A 16,837-nucleotide genomic window follows, 5' to 3' on the forward strand; every position below is an offset into this window, starting at 1 on the left:
TTTGCTATGGACGTATCGGCCTAATTCAAGAGCCGAAAGGGCCAATTTATTTTTGAGTTCAAAGAAATTATCCTCACTCAATTAAAACCTAAGGGTCACCCTAGTCCGAGTTCGAGCAAGTACTCACTCGATTATAAAAACTACACTAGTTCGGTTTCGATCAAATTACCTAAGCCTCGAACTTATGAACAAAACTTTCATAAGGAATAAGTAAAACAAAACTTTCACAAGGCATAAATGAAATAAAGACAAGTCGGAAAGGAAAGAGATCTTTATATATATGAGAATATTTACAAGGTCCGATCAAGATCCTATACAAAAGATCAAAAGTGAAAAATCCTAAGGTTCCTAATCTCCTTCGGGGCAGCTTCTTCTCCATTGAGGTCCTCCCCATTCTCGGACTCGCTTTTGCTGCCATCATCATCATCATCATCGAAAGTGGCCAGCGCTCCAGCTTTGGCTTCATGCTTTCTAGCCTTTACTATCTTGTTTGGTAAGATTGAAACCTCGATCGTGGATCTCCTCGAGGGTTTCCCTCCGAGATTGGCATTTGGCGAGTTCGGCAATCCAATATGCTCGAGTTTGAGCGGTCTCGGTAGCCTCTCTCGCTTGGGCTTGAGTAGCTTCAGCATCAGCCCGGTAGACGGCCACGATTGCCTCAGCCTCGGCCTTTGCTTTTTCGGCTTCAGTTTTGGCCCTTGCAAGTTCGGAAGTCAACTGAGCCTCGAGCTCCCCTATCTTCTTTGCCTGAGCTGAACTATTTTCCTTCAGGCCTCAGAGCTGATTTTCGATCGATGACAATTGGGCCTGAACAATCTCTTTTTCTGCAGCAAGACGGTCCATACCTTCTTTCCACCCCAAATACTCCGCCTTTATCGTACTGGTCTCCTCGTGGAACTGCTCGATCCTCTCAATCTTCTGTTGTAGCTGTGAGACTGAAATATTAGCCACCGTTCCTGAATCAAGCCCATGGGTTTTTAAAATTTTCCTTACCTACCCGATCAGGTCTGTCTGGTCTTGGTGAGCCTTGGCCAACTCGGCTCGAAGATCCTTGATCTCTTCCTCTTTTTGCCCACTAAGAAGTTTGAGGGCATTTCTCTCCTTCAAAAGCCCTCGGAAGTCAGCCTCACATCGGCTTAGCTCTGCCCAAAACTTAAAGCCTCCTGATGAAGAGCTAAAGCCTATATGAAAAAGAGAAAAAGTTATGAAGAAAATAGAAGAATATGACATCAACAAAGGGAATCGAGACCTACCCGATTCAAGGCTCATTGAGCCTTGAAGAAAAGATCCGATGCGACACTCGGGCCGGCAGCATCCTCGATGCCTGTAAACAAATCGCGGAAGGGGTCCTCTCCCTCATGAGCTCCGTCTACCTTGAGGGTCCCCAAAGCTCGGGCTTCCCGAATCGCCCTTTCGGAAAATGTAGGGAGAGTGGGCGAGTCTCTGATTACTATTGCCCCAAGTGAGTCACTTGGGGCGTTCTCCTCAGTTTGGAGGGCTTCAGGGCTGGTCCCTTCAGATATACCCACCGTTTGTTCACTTTGGTTGGAGGCATCCTCGATTTTCAACAACTCGGGGACTTTTCCCGAGTCATTCTCCGATATCCCCTCAGTTCGAGGCGGAGCCTCATCAACCGCCATCGATCCAGCCTCCTTTTGGGCATCGATGGTTTTCTTTACCCAGGCGACCAGTATGAATCCGTCATTTTCTTCTTCTTCGTCTTCATCCCTTATATGCCGAACAGATTCTTCAGTCAGAGGGATGATGTTCTTCCTCGGCTTATGAGCCATCCTTTTCTTAAGTTCTGGATCCTCAGAGGCAGAGGCCTTTTTTATCTTGTTGTCCTTCGCCAGTTTTGAAACCGGGGCCGAAGTCTTTTCCTCGCCAGATGGGGGCCTCATGACCGCATCTTTGCCCAGGCTTACATGCAAGAAAATTGGTTAAGTATAAGAGAGACATTTTGATCAAATCATCAGATATATGAAAAGGAGGCCTACCATGATTTTTGGCCTCCCATCGGCCCTTTAATAAATTGCGCCATGAGCGCTCGACATACATAAAGCTCGAGGCCAGGTCCCGAACCCAGCTCTCGAGATAGGAATTGCACGAGTCATCCAAGCAACCGCTACATCATGAAAAAGGATATCGATAAGAAGAAGTAAAGGGGAAAAACAATAAATAAGAACTAACAGTGGGATTATACTTACGCTTCATATTCCATCTCTAATGATATGGTATTTTCTCGGCCGGGATTAGGTCGGAAGTCCTCACTCGAACACACCAACCAATCCAGCCTCGGTCCTTTTGCTCGTCTATGCTCGAGAACAGCATATTGGTGGCCCGACGTTGGAGTTTTTTTAACCTACCTCGATAGAGACGGGGGCTATATAACCTAATGAGGTGGTCGAGGGTGAGAGTCATCCCCTCGACTTTGCTCACGAAGAATCGGAGCAGAATAAAAATTTGCCAAAAAGAAGGATGGATTTGGCCTGGGATTATTTGATACTGACGATAAAAATCAACGACGATGGGGACGATGGGGCCTAGCGTGAAAGGGTAAGTGTAAATACTTAAAAACCCTTCTACATGGGTAGTTATGTCCTCTTCAGTGGTAAGGATCACCACCTCTTTATCCCCCCCAGTTACAATCTTTCTTTACCCGCTCGAGGTATTTCTCTGTTATTGAGCATAATTATCTTTAGGCTCGCATCGACCTGGAACTGACGAAGCCTTATCGGTTTTGAAATTGGAGTTTAACACGCAACCCTGGGAATACACTCTTCAATACGGGGTTCCACCGCATTTTTTCGCCAGCCGGTTGAGAAGATGAAGCAACTTCTTTTTGTGGTACCGTATTTGAGTTTTTGCCATTTTTTGTATGAGTTTGAAGAAAGAAGGAAGTAGTAGGACTTGGTGTTTTCAGAAGGGGTTAACAACAAAACCTGAGGATTTCATAAAATGGAGAAACTTGAGAGAGGTAAAGGCTTTGGAGAAGAAAGTGAAAGTAAAATTTGAATCAATGAAGAGAGGGCCTATTTATGGGATTTACAGCGACGGTTCAAAAGTACTAGTGGCCGACCACCAACTGACGCTCATTAATGACTTGGGGAACCGTACTGACGGGTCATTTTCGGTCATTTACGAGGATGACATCATGACAATGATGACGTCATGATAGGTCAAGCTAGAGAATCGAAGACTCAGTTCGTTCCTTGTCGTTATATTTCAAAATACGAAGGCACTATCTGTATACGGTTAAAATTGGGCCCACCCGATTTTTCTATTTGACCAAGACGGGGAGTTTGCATCGAAGGATGGCCTTGTAACGGAATAGGCCATATCACGAGGATAGGGTACCGAGTTCAGAACCGAGGTACCTGATAAGATCGAAGCTAGTAGGGATCGAAGCCAAACAAGACAGACATCGAGCAAGATTGAAGATAGCACAATAACAGTTTGGCGAGATATCCGTGACTGGTCGAGGATCACGGCGTAAATCTCGGTGACTGGTCTAGGATCATGGCGTAAATATCGGAACGGATCAAATCAAAAACGGTTAATTAGCTAATCATGGGATTTTCTTCTATAATTAGAGTTATACCATAAGTAGAACTCATCTACTATATAAAGGAGAGTATTAACCATTTGGTTAAGCACCTTTTGATAGACATAAAAAAGCAATACAATTCTCTTTATTGTTCTTACAATTATTATTCAGCTTGCTATACTTTCATAGTTCTTGCACCAATCAGTTCGAGGATGTCCAAACTCGAGGGATGAGTTTCATTCTAGCACTAGTTTACTTTACTTTATTGTTAATTTCTATTGTTCATCTTCACATTTATCATTTGGTATTAGGTGAAATCACGTGTCCTTAGAACCATATTTTAAGTTTAATTATTATCCAATTTTAAGGGTAACACTAGTCTTGAAATATGAATTATTCCGAGAGTCTATGACCATATAAGGAGATAAAGAACCATAATTCCGCTAATATGAGAATAATGCTATTGTTAACTTCTATCGAAGAAAGGATAAGATGGATCGTGAAAGAAACGTGTTTCCCATAAAGTTTAATTTTCTCAACTTTATTTATGTATTGCATATCATTACTTCCTTAATTATTTTTGGTGAAGTCCATACTAAGGTACACTTACAATGTAATGATCTCGTATCACATGTTGTATTTAGGAATAATATGTCTTTTATAGTATAAGTGTTTGCATGAAGATAAGTATGAAATTCACTTATAAAAATACATGTTAAACATAAGCAGAAATGAATAAATAGCTGAACATATATTTAATTAAAACTTGAATAAGAGTTTTTGAAGTTATGTTAAAAAATAATATTTGAAAGTTTAAATTGTGTTTGGACATACATTTTATTTGAAAAAAAATATTTAAGTTTTGTGAATGAAATAAAAAATTTCACCCAAAAACTATCATAATTCAACTTTTGGGAATTTGAAAAAAAAAATTCAACTTGAAAAATAGTAGCCAAAATCAATGGCCAAACGGGAGGAGCATGAATAACTAATAGGATTATGTATAATCGCTGATACATAAGATTACCATGTTCAAGATCCCGGCATATATACTACGGACAAAGGTTATTTCTATACTCAACTTAATCAAAGATCTTAGGTTCGAACTCTAAAAATGATAAACCTTTTTATAAGAACCCGTTTTCTTATACAGTCAAACCTTTCGATAACAACCTCGTTTGTTCCGATATTTTTTGGCTGCTATAGTGAAGTGCTGTTAAAGAAAACATATATTATAACATAATATAAAAAATCGGTTCCATGAAAAACTTGATTTTTATAATGAAACGCTGTTATATACAGATGCTGTTATAGAGATGTGTGACTGTAGTGGAACCTTTGCAACACGAATTAGATTTAATCGGATTTGGTTTCAGATATCAAGTGGCTAAAGAAAAATACAGTACAGTACCATGCAGTTGAAAGACTACAAGACAAGAGGTACATTTTGACCCAAAGTCTTGTTGCAAGTTGCAACAATAAGAATTACTAACAAAACATAGTGAATAGAATTATATTAGGCTATTCATAACTTTCCCTTTTTTCTCAAAACTAAACTCACACCAGCAAGAGTACATAATCTCGAGGCCTGACTTTAGTCATGACATTTAGGACATTTGCTGCAAATCTGATATTTACATGAGCAAATTTTACAAACTTTGCCTCCTGGTTTTGCACCTTTTCGTATCCAACCCGGTATTTTACGGATGATTCCTGCACCCGTCTTCTGATCAGTAATGTTGTTTGAATTCAATGCTGCATCAAATTAGGTTATGTAGTGTAATGTATTAGTTATAGGTTAACCAATAAAGGAGGAAATTAAGATGTGATAGTATTAGGTCTCAGCGTTGCAGACATAAATAAACTAGGATGAACGTGTTCCTCGTCTAATTTTAAATAAAATGATCACACAATTGGCAGGACATGGCACTACTTCAGCTTACCGGAGACATAAATCCTTAATAGAAAAGCGTGGAGGTCGAGAATTAGGGTAGAAGGTTAGTAGGCAGTCGCGCATCTCTCTTGTCCTTACTAGTAATATCAGTGTTAGTCTTGTATTTTCTTATTTTCAGTTTTTTCTCACTACCTACTGGTTCATTTGCTTCGATTATCTTATTATCTTGCTGGTATTATTGCTTATTTCTACTGCTTTTTTATCCTTCCTTGAGTCGAGGGTCTATCGAAAATAGTCTCTCTACCTTCTCAAGAGAAGGGTAAGATTTTCATAAACATTATTCTTTCGAGACCCCACTTGTGGAATTATTCTAAGTTTGTTGTTATTGTTATTGATCACACAATTGGAAGAAATAAGGTTTCGAATGTTCAAGTCTTACAAAGATATTTTCACGTGGCCAAGAATAAAGAATCATGGACGCATGTAAGAATGCATGTTGCAGACATATAAATAATTAACTTGAAGTGTCCTTGATCTAGCAATAGAATTTAAACTATTATAAGACGTAATCACCAAATTCAATAAAGATAAAAAGAAGAAACTTCTGCGGTGTTGTGATATCCTAAGATTACTAACATTTAATAACTTTTTAATTCCGAAATTCCGATTTTTTTCATTAATAAGACTTCTGTATAAGATATTATGACATATTTAAGATCATAAAATTCAAAGAAATATGTTACATGAATATTTAAACATTTATAGCATTCGTTTGCAGACTCAAAATGTCAAAAATGAAAATAACTACTGGAGTAGTAATAGATTGAAGAAGTAAATAAACCTTGGGTAATTGGAGCAGCCGCTTTAGATATCTGCCTTGCATCAGCTTGTGAGGATATTACAATTAGCAAAATAGCCAAAGAAAGGCAAAGAAAAAGGTTAGTTTTGGAAAACATTTTGATGAGCTATTTGGAGTTTCAATTTTTTACTGTAAAAAGGAAAACAATGTTTCTCCCCTATTTATAGAACTTAATAATGTCTCGTGCAACTGTCAGAACAACTTGTTCTAAATAAGGGAGAAAAATGATGTGCCCGCCAAGGTTGATTGAGTTACTGTGAAGTCACGCCCGCCAAGGTTGATTGAGTTAGTTGGGTGAGTGGTTTTCCACATGGGAGATCTGAGATCGATTTCCCTCACTAGCAGTCTCCTCAGTCAGAGCTTGTCGCACCGGACGTGCCTAATGCGGTTTATATCTCCTGTGTGATGTACGAGCAATTGCATAGTGAGCTAGTTATTCAGTGCGCACCCCAAGAATAGCGGCTGCGGGTTTCCTAGGAATTTTCCAGAAAAAACAAAAACAAGGTCGTCACATGGCCACTTGACAAATAGATCAACTTGGGGCGAATTGTTTTAACGGGAAACAATGGGCCAAATGTAGATAATTGGTGGACGAGTGACTCCAACTCTTGCCCAAGACCATATAACAACCCATCCCTCAACAAATATGGGACACCTTAACACAGATACAGAACTAGGATTTGATGTTTATAGATTTTCAATTTATTACGAACTCATAGTTTATCTTAGTTATTAGGTTCGTAATTAAATACTTATACATATTTTATGTATTTACTAATACAAATACAAGGTTTAAGCTGAGTTCGTTTGAACCCGCGACTAATGCTCTTCCTTTGCCCCTGCTTAACACCCCGCACGCTCGAATGAAGAAATGAATTTTAAACATAATTCAGCTCTAAAAAATAGCTAGTCTTGAAATATGAATTATCTCGAGAGTCTGTGACCATAAAAGGAGACAAACAACAATTCTCTTTATTGTTCTTACAATTATTATTCAGCTTGCTATACTTTCATAGTTCTTGCACCAATCAGTTCGAGGATGTCCAAACTCGAGGGATGAGTTTCATTCTAGCACTAGTTTACTTTACTTTATTGTTAATTTCTATTGTTCATCTTCACATTTATCATTTGGTATTAGATGAAATCACGTGTCCTTAGAACCATATTTTAAGTTTAATTGTTATCCAATTTTAAGGGTAACACTAGTCTTGAAATATGAATTATTCCGAGAGTCTATGACCATATAAGGAGATAAAGAACCATAATTCCGCCAATATGAGAATAATGCTATTGTTAACTTCTATCGAAGAAAGGATAAGATGGATCGTGAAAGAAACGTGTTTCCCATAAAGTTTAATTTTCTCAACTTTATTTATGTATTGCATATCATTACTTCCTTAATTATTTTTGGTGAAGTCCATACTAAGGTACACTTACAATGTAATGATCTCGTATCACATGTTGTATTTAGGAATAATATGTCTTTTATAGTATAAGTGTTTGCATGAAGATAAGTATGAAATTTACTTATGAAAATGGATGATAAAATATAAGCAGAAATGAATACATAGTTGAACATATATTTATTAAAACTTGAAAAAAGAGTTTTTGAAGTTATGTTGAAAAATAATATTTGAAAGTTGAAATTGTGGTTGGACATGCATGTTATTTGAAAAAAAAATATTAAAATTTTATGAGTGAAAGAAAAAATTTCACCCAAAAACTGTCGTAAATCAACTTTTGGGAAGTTGAAAAAAAAAATTTAACATGAAAAATAGTAGCCAAAATGTATAGCCAAACGGGAGCATAAATAACTAATAGACTTGCTAACTAAATTTGATACCAACTTTTGACATTTCAACTAATAGGCTTGCTCTTATTGGACACTTTAATATTACTTAATTTGCGCTTATTAAACACAATACGCTGGCAAAACATGATCGTCAACTTGGTACCACAATGTTAATAGACTACAAGACAAGACATGTCGACCTCCGGGGAGTTTAAGCTCGCCCCACTACCTCTCTCCCAACGACAAGTTATGAATTCGGGTACGATTCCGTATCTAATTTTACGTTCTTGATGATTTGACATGATAGGTCTTGGATAAAAGATGATAAATTTCATCAAAGTATTTTTGGTCCTAACAGTGATAGTATTAATTCTGAGCGCTGCAGACATAAATAAATTAGGATGAACGTGTTCCTCATCTAATAACTTAAGTTTTAAATAAAATGATCACACAATTGGCAGAGTATAGGGCTGCTTTAGTTTAACGAGGATATGACCCTTGATAAGAGTGTGTGAATGTCGAGAATTAGCGTAGAAGGTTAGTAGGTAGTCGTGCATCTCCCTTGTCCTTACTAGTAATATCAATGTTAGTCTAGTATTTTCTTATTTTCAGCTTTTTTCTTACTACCCACTAGTTCTTTCGCTTCGATTACCTTATTACCTTGTTGGTATTACTGCTTATTTCTACTGCTTTTTCATCCTTCCTTGATTCGAGGGTCTATCAGAAACAGTCTCTCTACCTTCTCAATATAAGGGTAAGATCTACATAAATATTATTCTTCCCAGTCCCCAGTGGCGTAGCTAAAATTTTAATTAAGGGGTGTCAAAATATATAAAAGTAAACATATCAGGAAATTAAGGTAAGTCAATACATAGTATATATACATATAAAAAAAATTAGCTACTTACACAGTGTATTTTTCAACGAAGGAGTGTCAAACAAGGTGGCTCCGCCACTGCCAGACCCCACTTTTGGACACTGAGTTTGTTATTATTGTTATTGATCACACAATTGGCAGAAACAAGGTTTCGAATGTTCAGGTCTTACCGCCATCCAAAAGAAAAGATATTTTCACGTGTTTGGCCGAGAAGAAAGAATCATGGCCGCATGTAAAAATGCATGTTGCAGACATATACATAATTAAAATGAAGTGTCCTTGTTCTAGCAATAGAATTTAAACTATTATAAGAGGTAATCACTAAATTCAATAAAGATACAAAGAAAGAAACTTATGTGTTGTTGCGATATCCTAAGATTACTAAATATTTTAGATGTAGAATGTCTCAGAAAGTTTCAAAATGTCCATTAAACATTCAGCAAAATGTTAAATAATACTTATGTAAATATTTACTCCCTTCGTTTCAATCATGTGTTTTACTTTCCTTTTAAATCCGCTTCACCAAAGAATGCCACCAACATTTAATAATTTTTTAATTCCAAAATTCTGATTTTTTCATTAATGAGACTTCTGTATAAGATATTATGAGATATTTAAGATCACAAAATTCAAAGAAAAATGTTACATGAATCGCCTTGAGGGTCCCCAAAGCTCGGGCTTCCCGAATCGCCCTTTCGGAAAATGTAGGGAGAGTGGGCGAGTCTCTGATTACTATTGCCCCAAGTGAGTCACTTGGGGCGTTCTCCTCAGTTTGGAGGGCTTCAGGGCTGGTCCCTTCAGATATACCCACCGTTTGTTCACTTTGGTTGGAGGCATCCTCGATTTTCAACAACTCGGGGACTTTTCCCGAGTCATTCTCCGATATCCCCTCAGTTCGAGGCGGAGCCTCATCAACCGCCATCGATCCAGCCTCCTTTTGGGCATCGATGGTTTTCTTTACCCAGGCGACCAGTATGAATCCGTCATTTTTTTCTTCTTCGTCTTCATCCCTTATATGCCGAACAGATTCTTCAGTCAGAGGGATGATGTTCTTCCTCGGCTTATGAGCCATCCTTTTCTTAAGTTCTGGATCCTCAGAGGCAGAGGCCTTTTTTATCTTGTTGTCCTTCGCCAGTTTTGAAACCGGGGCCGAAGTCTTTTCCTCGCCAGATGGGGGCCTCATGACCGCATCTTTGCCCAGGCCTACATGCAAGAAAATTGGTTAAGTATAAGAGAGACATTTTGATCAAATCATCAGATATATGAAAAGGAGGCCTACCATGATTTTTGGCCTCCCATCGGCCCTTTAATAAATCACGCCATGAGCGCTCGACATACATAAAGCTCGAGGCCAGGTCCCGAACCCAGCTCTCGAGATAGGAATTGCACGAGTCATCCAAGCAACCGCTACATCACGAAAAGGGATATCGATAAGAAGAAGTAAAGGGGAAAAACAATAAATAAGAACTAACAGTGGGATTATACTTACGCTTCATATTCCATCTCTAATGATATGGTATCTTCTCGGCCGGGATTAGGTCGGAAGTCCTCACTCGAACACACCAGCCAATCCAGCCTCGGTCCTTTTGCTCGTCTATGCTCGAGAACAGCATATTGGTGGCCCGATGTTGGAGTTTTTTTAACCTACCTCGATAGAGACGGGGGCTATATAACCTAATGAGGTGGTCGAGGGTGAGAGTCATCCCCTCGACTTTGCTCACGAAGAATCGGAGCAGAATAAAAATTCGCCAAAAAGAAGGATGGATTTGGCCTGGGGTTATTTGATACTGACGATAAAAATCAACGACGATGGGGACGATGGGGCCTAGCGTGAAAGGGTAAGTGTAAATACTTAAAAACCCTTCTACATGGGTAGTTATGTCCTCTTCAGTGGTAAGGATCACCACCTCTTTATCCCCCCCAGTTACAATCTTTCTTTACCCGCTCGAGGTATTTCTCTGTTATTGAGCATAATTATCTTTAGGCTCGCATCGACCTGGAACTGACGAAGCCTTATCGGTTTTGAAATTGGAGTTTAACACGCAACCCTGGGAATACACTCTTCAATACGGGGTTCCACCGCATTTTTTCGCCAGCCGGTTGAGAAGATGAAGCAACTTCTTTTTGTGGTACCGTATTTGAGTTTTTGCCATTTTTTGTATGAGTTTGAAGAAAGAAGGAAGTAGTAGGACTTGGTGTTTTCAGAAGGGGTTAACAACAAAACCTGAGGATTTCATAAAATGGAGAAACTTGAGAGAGGTAAAGGCTTTGGAGAAGAAAGTGAAAGTAAAATTTGAATCAATGAAGAGAGGGCCTATTTATGGGATTTACAGCGACGGTTCAAAAGTACTAGTGGCCGACCACCAACTGACGCTCATTAATGACTTGGGGAACCGTACTGACGGGTCATTTTCGGTCATTTACGAGGATGACATCATGACAATGATGACGTCATGATAGGTCAAGCTAGAGAATCGAAGACTCGGTTCGTTCCTTGTCATTATATTTCAAAATACGAAGGCACTATCTGTATACGGTTAAAATTGGGCCCACCCGATTTTTCTATTTGACCAAGACGGGGAGTTTGCATCGAAGGATGGCCTTGTAACGGAATAGGCCATATCACGAGGATAGGGTACCGAGTTCAGAACCGAGGTACCTGATAAGATCGAAGCTAGTAGGGATCGAAGCCAAACAAGACAGACATCGAGCAAGATTGAAGATAGCACAATAACAGTTTGGCGAGATATCCGTGACTGGTCGAGGATCACGGCGTAAATCTCGGTGACTGGTCTAGGATCATGGCGTAAATATCGGAACGGATCAAATCAAAAACGGTTAATTAGCTAATCATGGGATTTCCTTCTATAATTAGAGTTATACCATAAGTAGAACTCATCTACTATATAAAGGAGAGTATTAACCATTTGGTTAAACACCTTTTGATAGACATAAAAAAGCAATACAATTCTCTTTATTGTTCTTACAATTGTTATTCAGCTTGCTATACTTTCATAGTTCTTGCACCAATCAGTTCGAGGATGTCCAAACTCGAGGGATGAGTTTCATTCTAGCACTAGTTTACTTTACTTTATTGTTAATTTCTATTGTTCATCTTCACATTTATCATTTGGTATTAGGTGAAATCACGTGTCCTTAGAACTATATTTTAAGTTTAATTGTTATCCAATTTTAAGGGTAACACTAGTCTTGAAATATGAATTATTCCGAGAGTCTATGACCATATAAGGAGATAAAGAATCATAATTCCGCCAATATGAGAATAATGCTATTGTTAACTTCTATCGAAGAAAGGATAAGATGGATCGTGAAAGAAACGTGTTTCCCATAAAGTTTAATTTTCTCAACTTTATTTATGTATTGCATATCATTACTTCCTTAATTATTTTTGGTGAAGTCCATACTAAGGTACACTTACAATGTAATGATCTCGTATCACATGTTGTATTTAGGAATAATATGTCTTTTATAGTATAAGTGTTTGCATGAAGATAAGTATGAAATTCACTTATAAAAATACATGTTAAACATAAGCAGAAATGAATAAATAGCTGAACATATATTTAATTAAAACTTGAATAAGAGTTTTTGAAGTTATGTTAAAAAATAATATTTGAAAGTTTAAATTGTGTTTGGACATACATTTTATTTGAAAAAAAATATTTAAGTTTTGTGAATGAAATAAAAAATTTCACCCAAAAACTATCATAATTCAACTTTTGGGAATTTGAAAAAAAAAATTCAACTTGAAAAATAGTAGCCAAAATCAATGGCCAAACGGGAGGAGCATGAATAACTAATAGGATTATGTATAATCGCTGATACATAAGATTACCATGTTCAAGATCCCGGTATATATACTACGGACAAAGGTTATTTCTATACTCAACTTAATCAAAGATCTTAGGTTCAAACTCTAAAAATGATAAACCTTTTTATAAGAACCCGTTTTCTTATACAGTCAAACCTTTCGATAACAACCTCGTTTGTTCCGATATTTTTTGGCTGCTATAGTGAAGTGCTGTTAAAGAAAACATATATTATAACATAATATAAAAAATCGGTTCCATGAAAAACTTGATTTTTATAATGAAACGCTGTTATATACAGATGCTGTTATAGAGATGTGTGACTGTAGTGGAACCTTTGCAACACGAATTAGAGTGTGTGAATGTCGAGAATTAGCGTAGAAGGTTAGTAGGTAGTCGTGCATCTCCCTTGTCCTTACTAGTAATATCAATATTAGTCTAGTATTTTCTTATTTTCAGCTTTTTTCTTACTACCCACTGGTTCTTTCGCTTCGATTACCTTATTACCTTGCTGGTATTATTGCTTATTTCTACTGCTTTTTCATCCTTCTTTGAGTCGAGGGTCTATCAGAAACATTCTCTCTACCTTCTCAATATAAGGGTAAGATCTACATAAATATTATTCTTCCCAGACCCCAGCGGCATAGCCAGAATTTTTATTAAGGGGTGTCAAAATATATAAAAGTAAATATATCAGGAAATTAAGGAAAGTCAATACATAGTATATATACATATAAAAGAAATTAGCTACTTACACAGTGTATTTTTCCGCGAAGGGGTGTCAAACAAGGTGGCTCCGCCATTGCCAGACCCCAATTTTGGACACTGAGTTTGTTATTATTGTTATTGATCACACAATTGGCAGAAACATGATTTCGAATGTTCAGGTCTTACCGCCATCCAAAAGAAAAGATATTTTTACGTGTTTGGCCGAGAAGAAAGAATCATGGCCGCTTGTAAAAATGCATGTTGCAGACATATACATAATTAAAATGAAGTGTCCTTGCTCTAGCAATAGAATTTAAACTATTATAAGAGGTAATCACCAAATTCAATAAAGATAAAAAGAAAGAAACTTCTGTGGTGTTGCGATATCCTAAGATTACTTAATATTATAGATATAGAATATCTCAGAAAGTTTCAAAATGTCCATTAAGCATTCAGCAAAATGTTAAATAATACTTATGTAAATATGTACTCCCTTCGTTTCAATCATGTGTTTTACTTTCCTTTTAAATCCGCTCAGCAAAGAATGCCACCAACATTTAATAATTTTTTAATTCCGAAATTCTGATTTTTTCATTAATGAGACTTCTGTATAAATATTTAAGATCATAAAATTCAAAGAAATATGTTACATGAATATTTAAACATTTATAGCATTCGTTTGCAGACGCAAAATGTCAAAAATGAAAATAACTACTGGAGTAGTAATAGATTGAAGAAGTAAATAAACCTTGGGTAATTGGAGCAGCCGCCTTAGACATCTGCCTTGCATCAGCTTGTGAGGATATTACAATTAGCAAAATAGCCAAAGGAAGGCAAAGAAAAAGGTTATTTTTGGAAAACATTTTGATGAGCTATTTGGAGTTTCAATATTTTGCTGTAAAAAGGAAAACAATGTTTCTCCCCTATTTATAGAACTTAATAGTTTCTCGTGCAACTGTCAGAACAACTTGTTCTAAACAAGGGAGAAAATTGACAAAAAGAAAGCCTTCACAAAGACTTACCGTGAAGTCACACCGAGAGGTGATTGAGTTAGTTGGGTGAGTGATTTTCCCACGTAGAAAATCTGAGATCGATTTCCCTCACACCAGCAGTCTCCCCAGTCAGAGCTCGTCGCACCGGGCGTGCCTAATGTGGTTTATATCTCTTGTGTGATTTGCGAGTTATTATACAGTGAACTAGTTATCCAGTGCGCACCCGAAGAATAGCGACAACGCGTTTCCTAGGAATTTTCCGAAAAATCAAAAACAAGGTCATATAGCCAACCTCATGACAAATAGTATCAACTTGGATTATTAATTAGAACAGTAACTAGTACAACTTGGGGCGAATTGTTTTAATGGGAAACAATGGGCCAAATGTAGATAATTGGCGGCCGAGTGACTCCAACTCTTGCCCAAGACCATATAACAACCCATCCCTCAACAAATGGGGGACACCTTAACAGAGAGACAGAGCTAGGATTTGATTTTTATAAATTTTCAATTTATTACGAACTCATAGTTTATCTTAGTTAGATTTAAGCTGAGTTCGTTAGAACCCGCGACTAATGCTCTTCCTCAACCCCTGCTTAACACCTCCGCACGCTCGAATGAAGAAATGAATTTTAAACTTAATTCAATTCTAAAAAATAGCTAGTTCTATACGGTTAAAATCGGGCCCACCCGATTTTTCTATTTGACCAAGACCGGGAGTTTGCACCGAAGGATGGCCTCGTAACGGAATGGGCCATATCACGAGGATAGGGTACCGAGTTCAGAACTGAGGTACCTATCAAGATCGATTCTAGTAGCAATGAAGCAAAACAAGACAGACATCGAGCAAGATCGAAGATAGCACAATAACAGTCTGGCGAGATATCTGTGACTAGTCGAGGATCACGACATAAATCTCGTTGACTGGTCGAGGATCATGGCGTAAATCTCGGAACGGATCAAATCAGAAACGGTTAATTAGATAATCATGGGATTTCCTTCTATAATTAGAGTTATACCATAAGTATAACTCCTCTACTATATAAAGAGGAGTATTAACCATTTGTAAAGCACGTTTTGACAGACATAAAAAGCAATACAATTCTCTTTATTGTTCTCACCATTGTTATTCAGCTTGCTATACTTTCATAGTTCTTGCACCAATCAGTTCGAGGGTGTCCAAACGCGAGGGTTGAGTTTCATTCTAGCACTAATTTGTTTTACTTTATTGTTAATTTCTATTGCTCATCTTCACATTTATCAATTGGTATTAAGTGAAATCACGTGTCCTTAGAACCATATTATAAGTTTAATTATTATCCAATTTTAAGGCTAAACAGTTTGGCGTCCACCGTGGAGCTAAGGATAATAGTGATTGCTTAATATTAATTTCAATAACACACACTGCTTTACACTTGTTCTCGTAAGAATCTTTGTTTTCAGGACAAACATATCAAACTCACAAGCAGCACCTACACATGGTGACAACAACCTTGGATTTCAAGGGGAAAACGACAACATAGCCGCCCCAGGAATCGAGGTGCCTCGGGCCGACCTCGAGGGAGTACCAATTGCAAATCCCATCGATGTCAGTTCACATGTCGTCCTAAATGCAAATTTCGGCATTGAGCCCGAAGGTAGTATACACAGGGAAGTTCGATCAGGTGGTCGAGGTACACAGGGCATAGAAGATGGTGGAGTTAGCCTCCAATTTATATTCGAAATGTTGTAGGCTCAACAGGCCTCTATAGCACAAATACAAAATCAACACCGAACACCGAGTAGGATTGAACAAGAAGTCATTCAAAGGACCGAGCCTGTGCCGGAAAGGTCGAATGCCAACGAATCGAGGACTGACCCTGCCATTATGAAAATGTTCGAGGAGCTCACTAAACAGATTGAATCGGGAGAAAATAAAATTAAGGCAAATGACAAAGAAGTAGAGACATATAACTCCCAGGTTGACCAAATACTGGGGGCGCCGCCGATTTTAAAAGGTATGGATTCGAAGATATTTGTACAGAAGCCTTTCCCTCCGAGTGCGGCATCGAAACCCATTTCGAATGCCAGAAATTCCTAAGTACAATGGGACCACTGACCTTAATGAGCATGTCACTTCTTATACATGCGCAATAAAGGGAAATGACTTAGAAGACGATGAGATTGAATCTATTCTACTGAAGAAATTTGGAGAAACCTTATCGAAAGGAGCAATGATATGGTATCACAATTTGCCGCCTAATTCCATCGATTCCTTCTCCATGCTTGCAGACTCCTTCGTAAATGCACATACCGGAGCAATAAAGGTTGCGACTAGAAAATCGAACCTCTTCAAGAT

At 37.9% G+C, this 16,837-nt stretch overlaps 2 protein-coding genes across 6 annotated transcripts in view; both read right to left on the minus strand.

Annotated features, from left to right (window-relative positions):
• Positions 1–14,730, minus strand: part of LOC104104830 (uncharacterized) — a 51,235-nt gene extending 36,505 nt beyond the window's left edge. Inside the window, exons 1-2 of one of the 5 annotated variants that reach the window (XR_011411350.1) lie at positions 14,256–14,730; positions 5,181–5,302 (exon numbers count right to left, since the gene is read on the minus strand). The gene's annotated coding sequence lies outside the window, so the exon portion shown is untranslated. Of the gene's footprint in view, positions 1–5,180; positions 5,303–6,314; positions 6,774–14,255 lie in introns of those variants that run through there. The other 4 variants (XR_011411352.1, XR_011411348.1, XR_011411347.1 and 1 more) reach the window with 4 other exon arrangements.
• On the minus strand, positions 6,315–14,249 carry LOC138899610 (uncharacterized). The gene is made up of 3 exons (XM_070186223.1): positions 10,459–14,249; positions 10,249–10,376; positions 6,315–10,172 (listed from the first exon to the last, which is right to left on the minus strand). The coding sequence occupies exons 1-3, from the start codon at positions 10,470–10,472 to the stop codon at positions 9,523–9,525; spliced, it is 792 nt and encodes a 263-aa protein (XP_070042324.1). The 5' UTR covers positions 10,473–14,249; the 3' UTR covers positions 6,315–9,522.
• Positions 14,731–16,837: the final 2,107 nt, after the last annotated feature.

This window comes from Nicotiana tomentosiformis, chromosome 9, assembly GCF_000390325.3.
Source record: "Nicotiana tomentosiformis chromosome 9, ASM39032v3, whole genome shotgun sequence".
Taxonomy (NCBI): domain Eukaryota; kingdom Viridiplantae; phylum Streptophyta; class Magnoliopsida; order Solanales; family Solanaceae; genus Nicotiana; species Nicotiana tomentosiformis.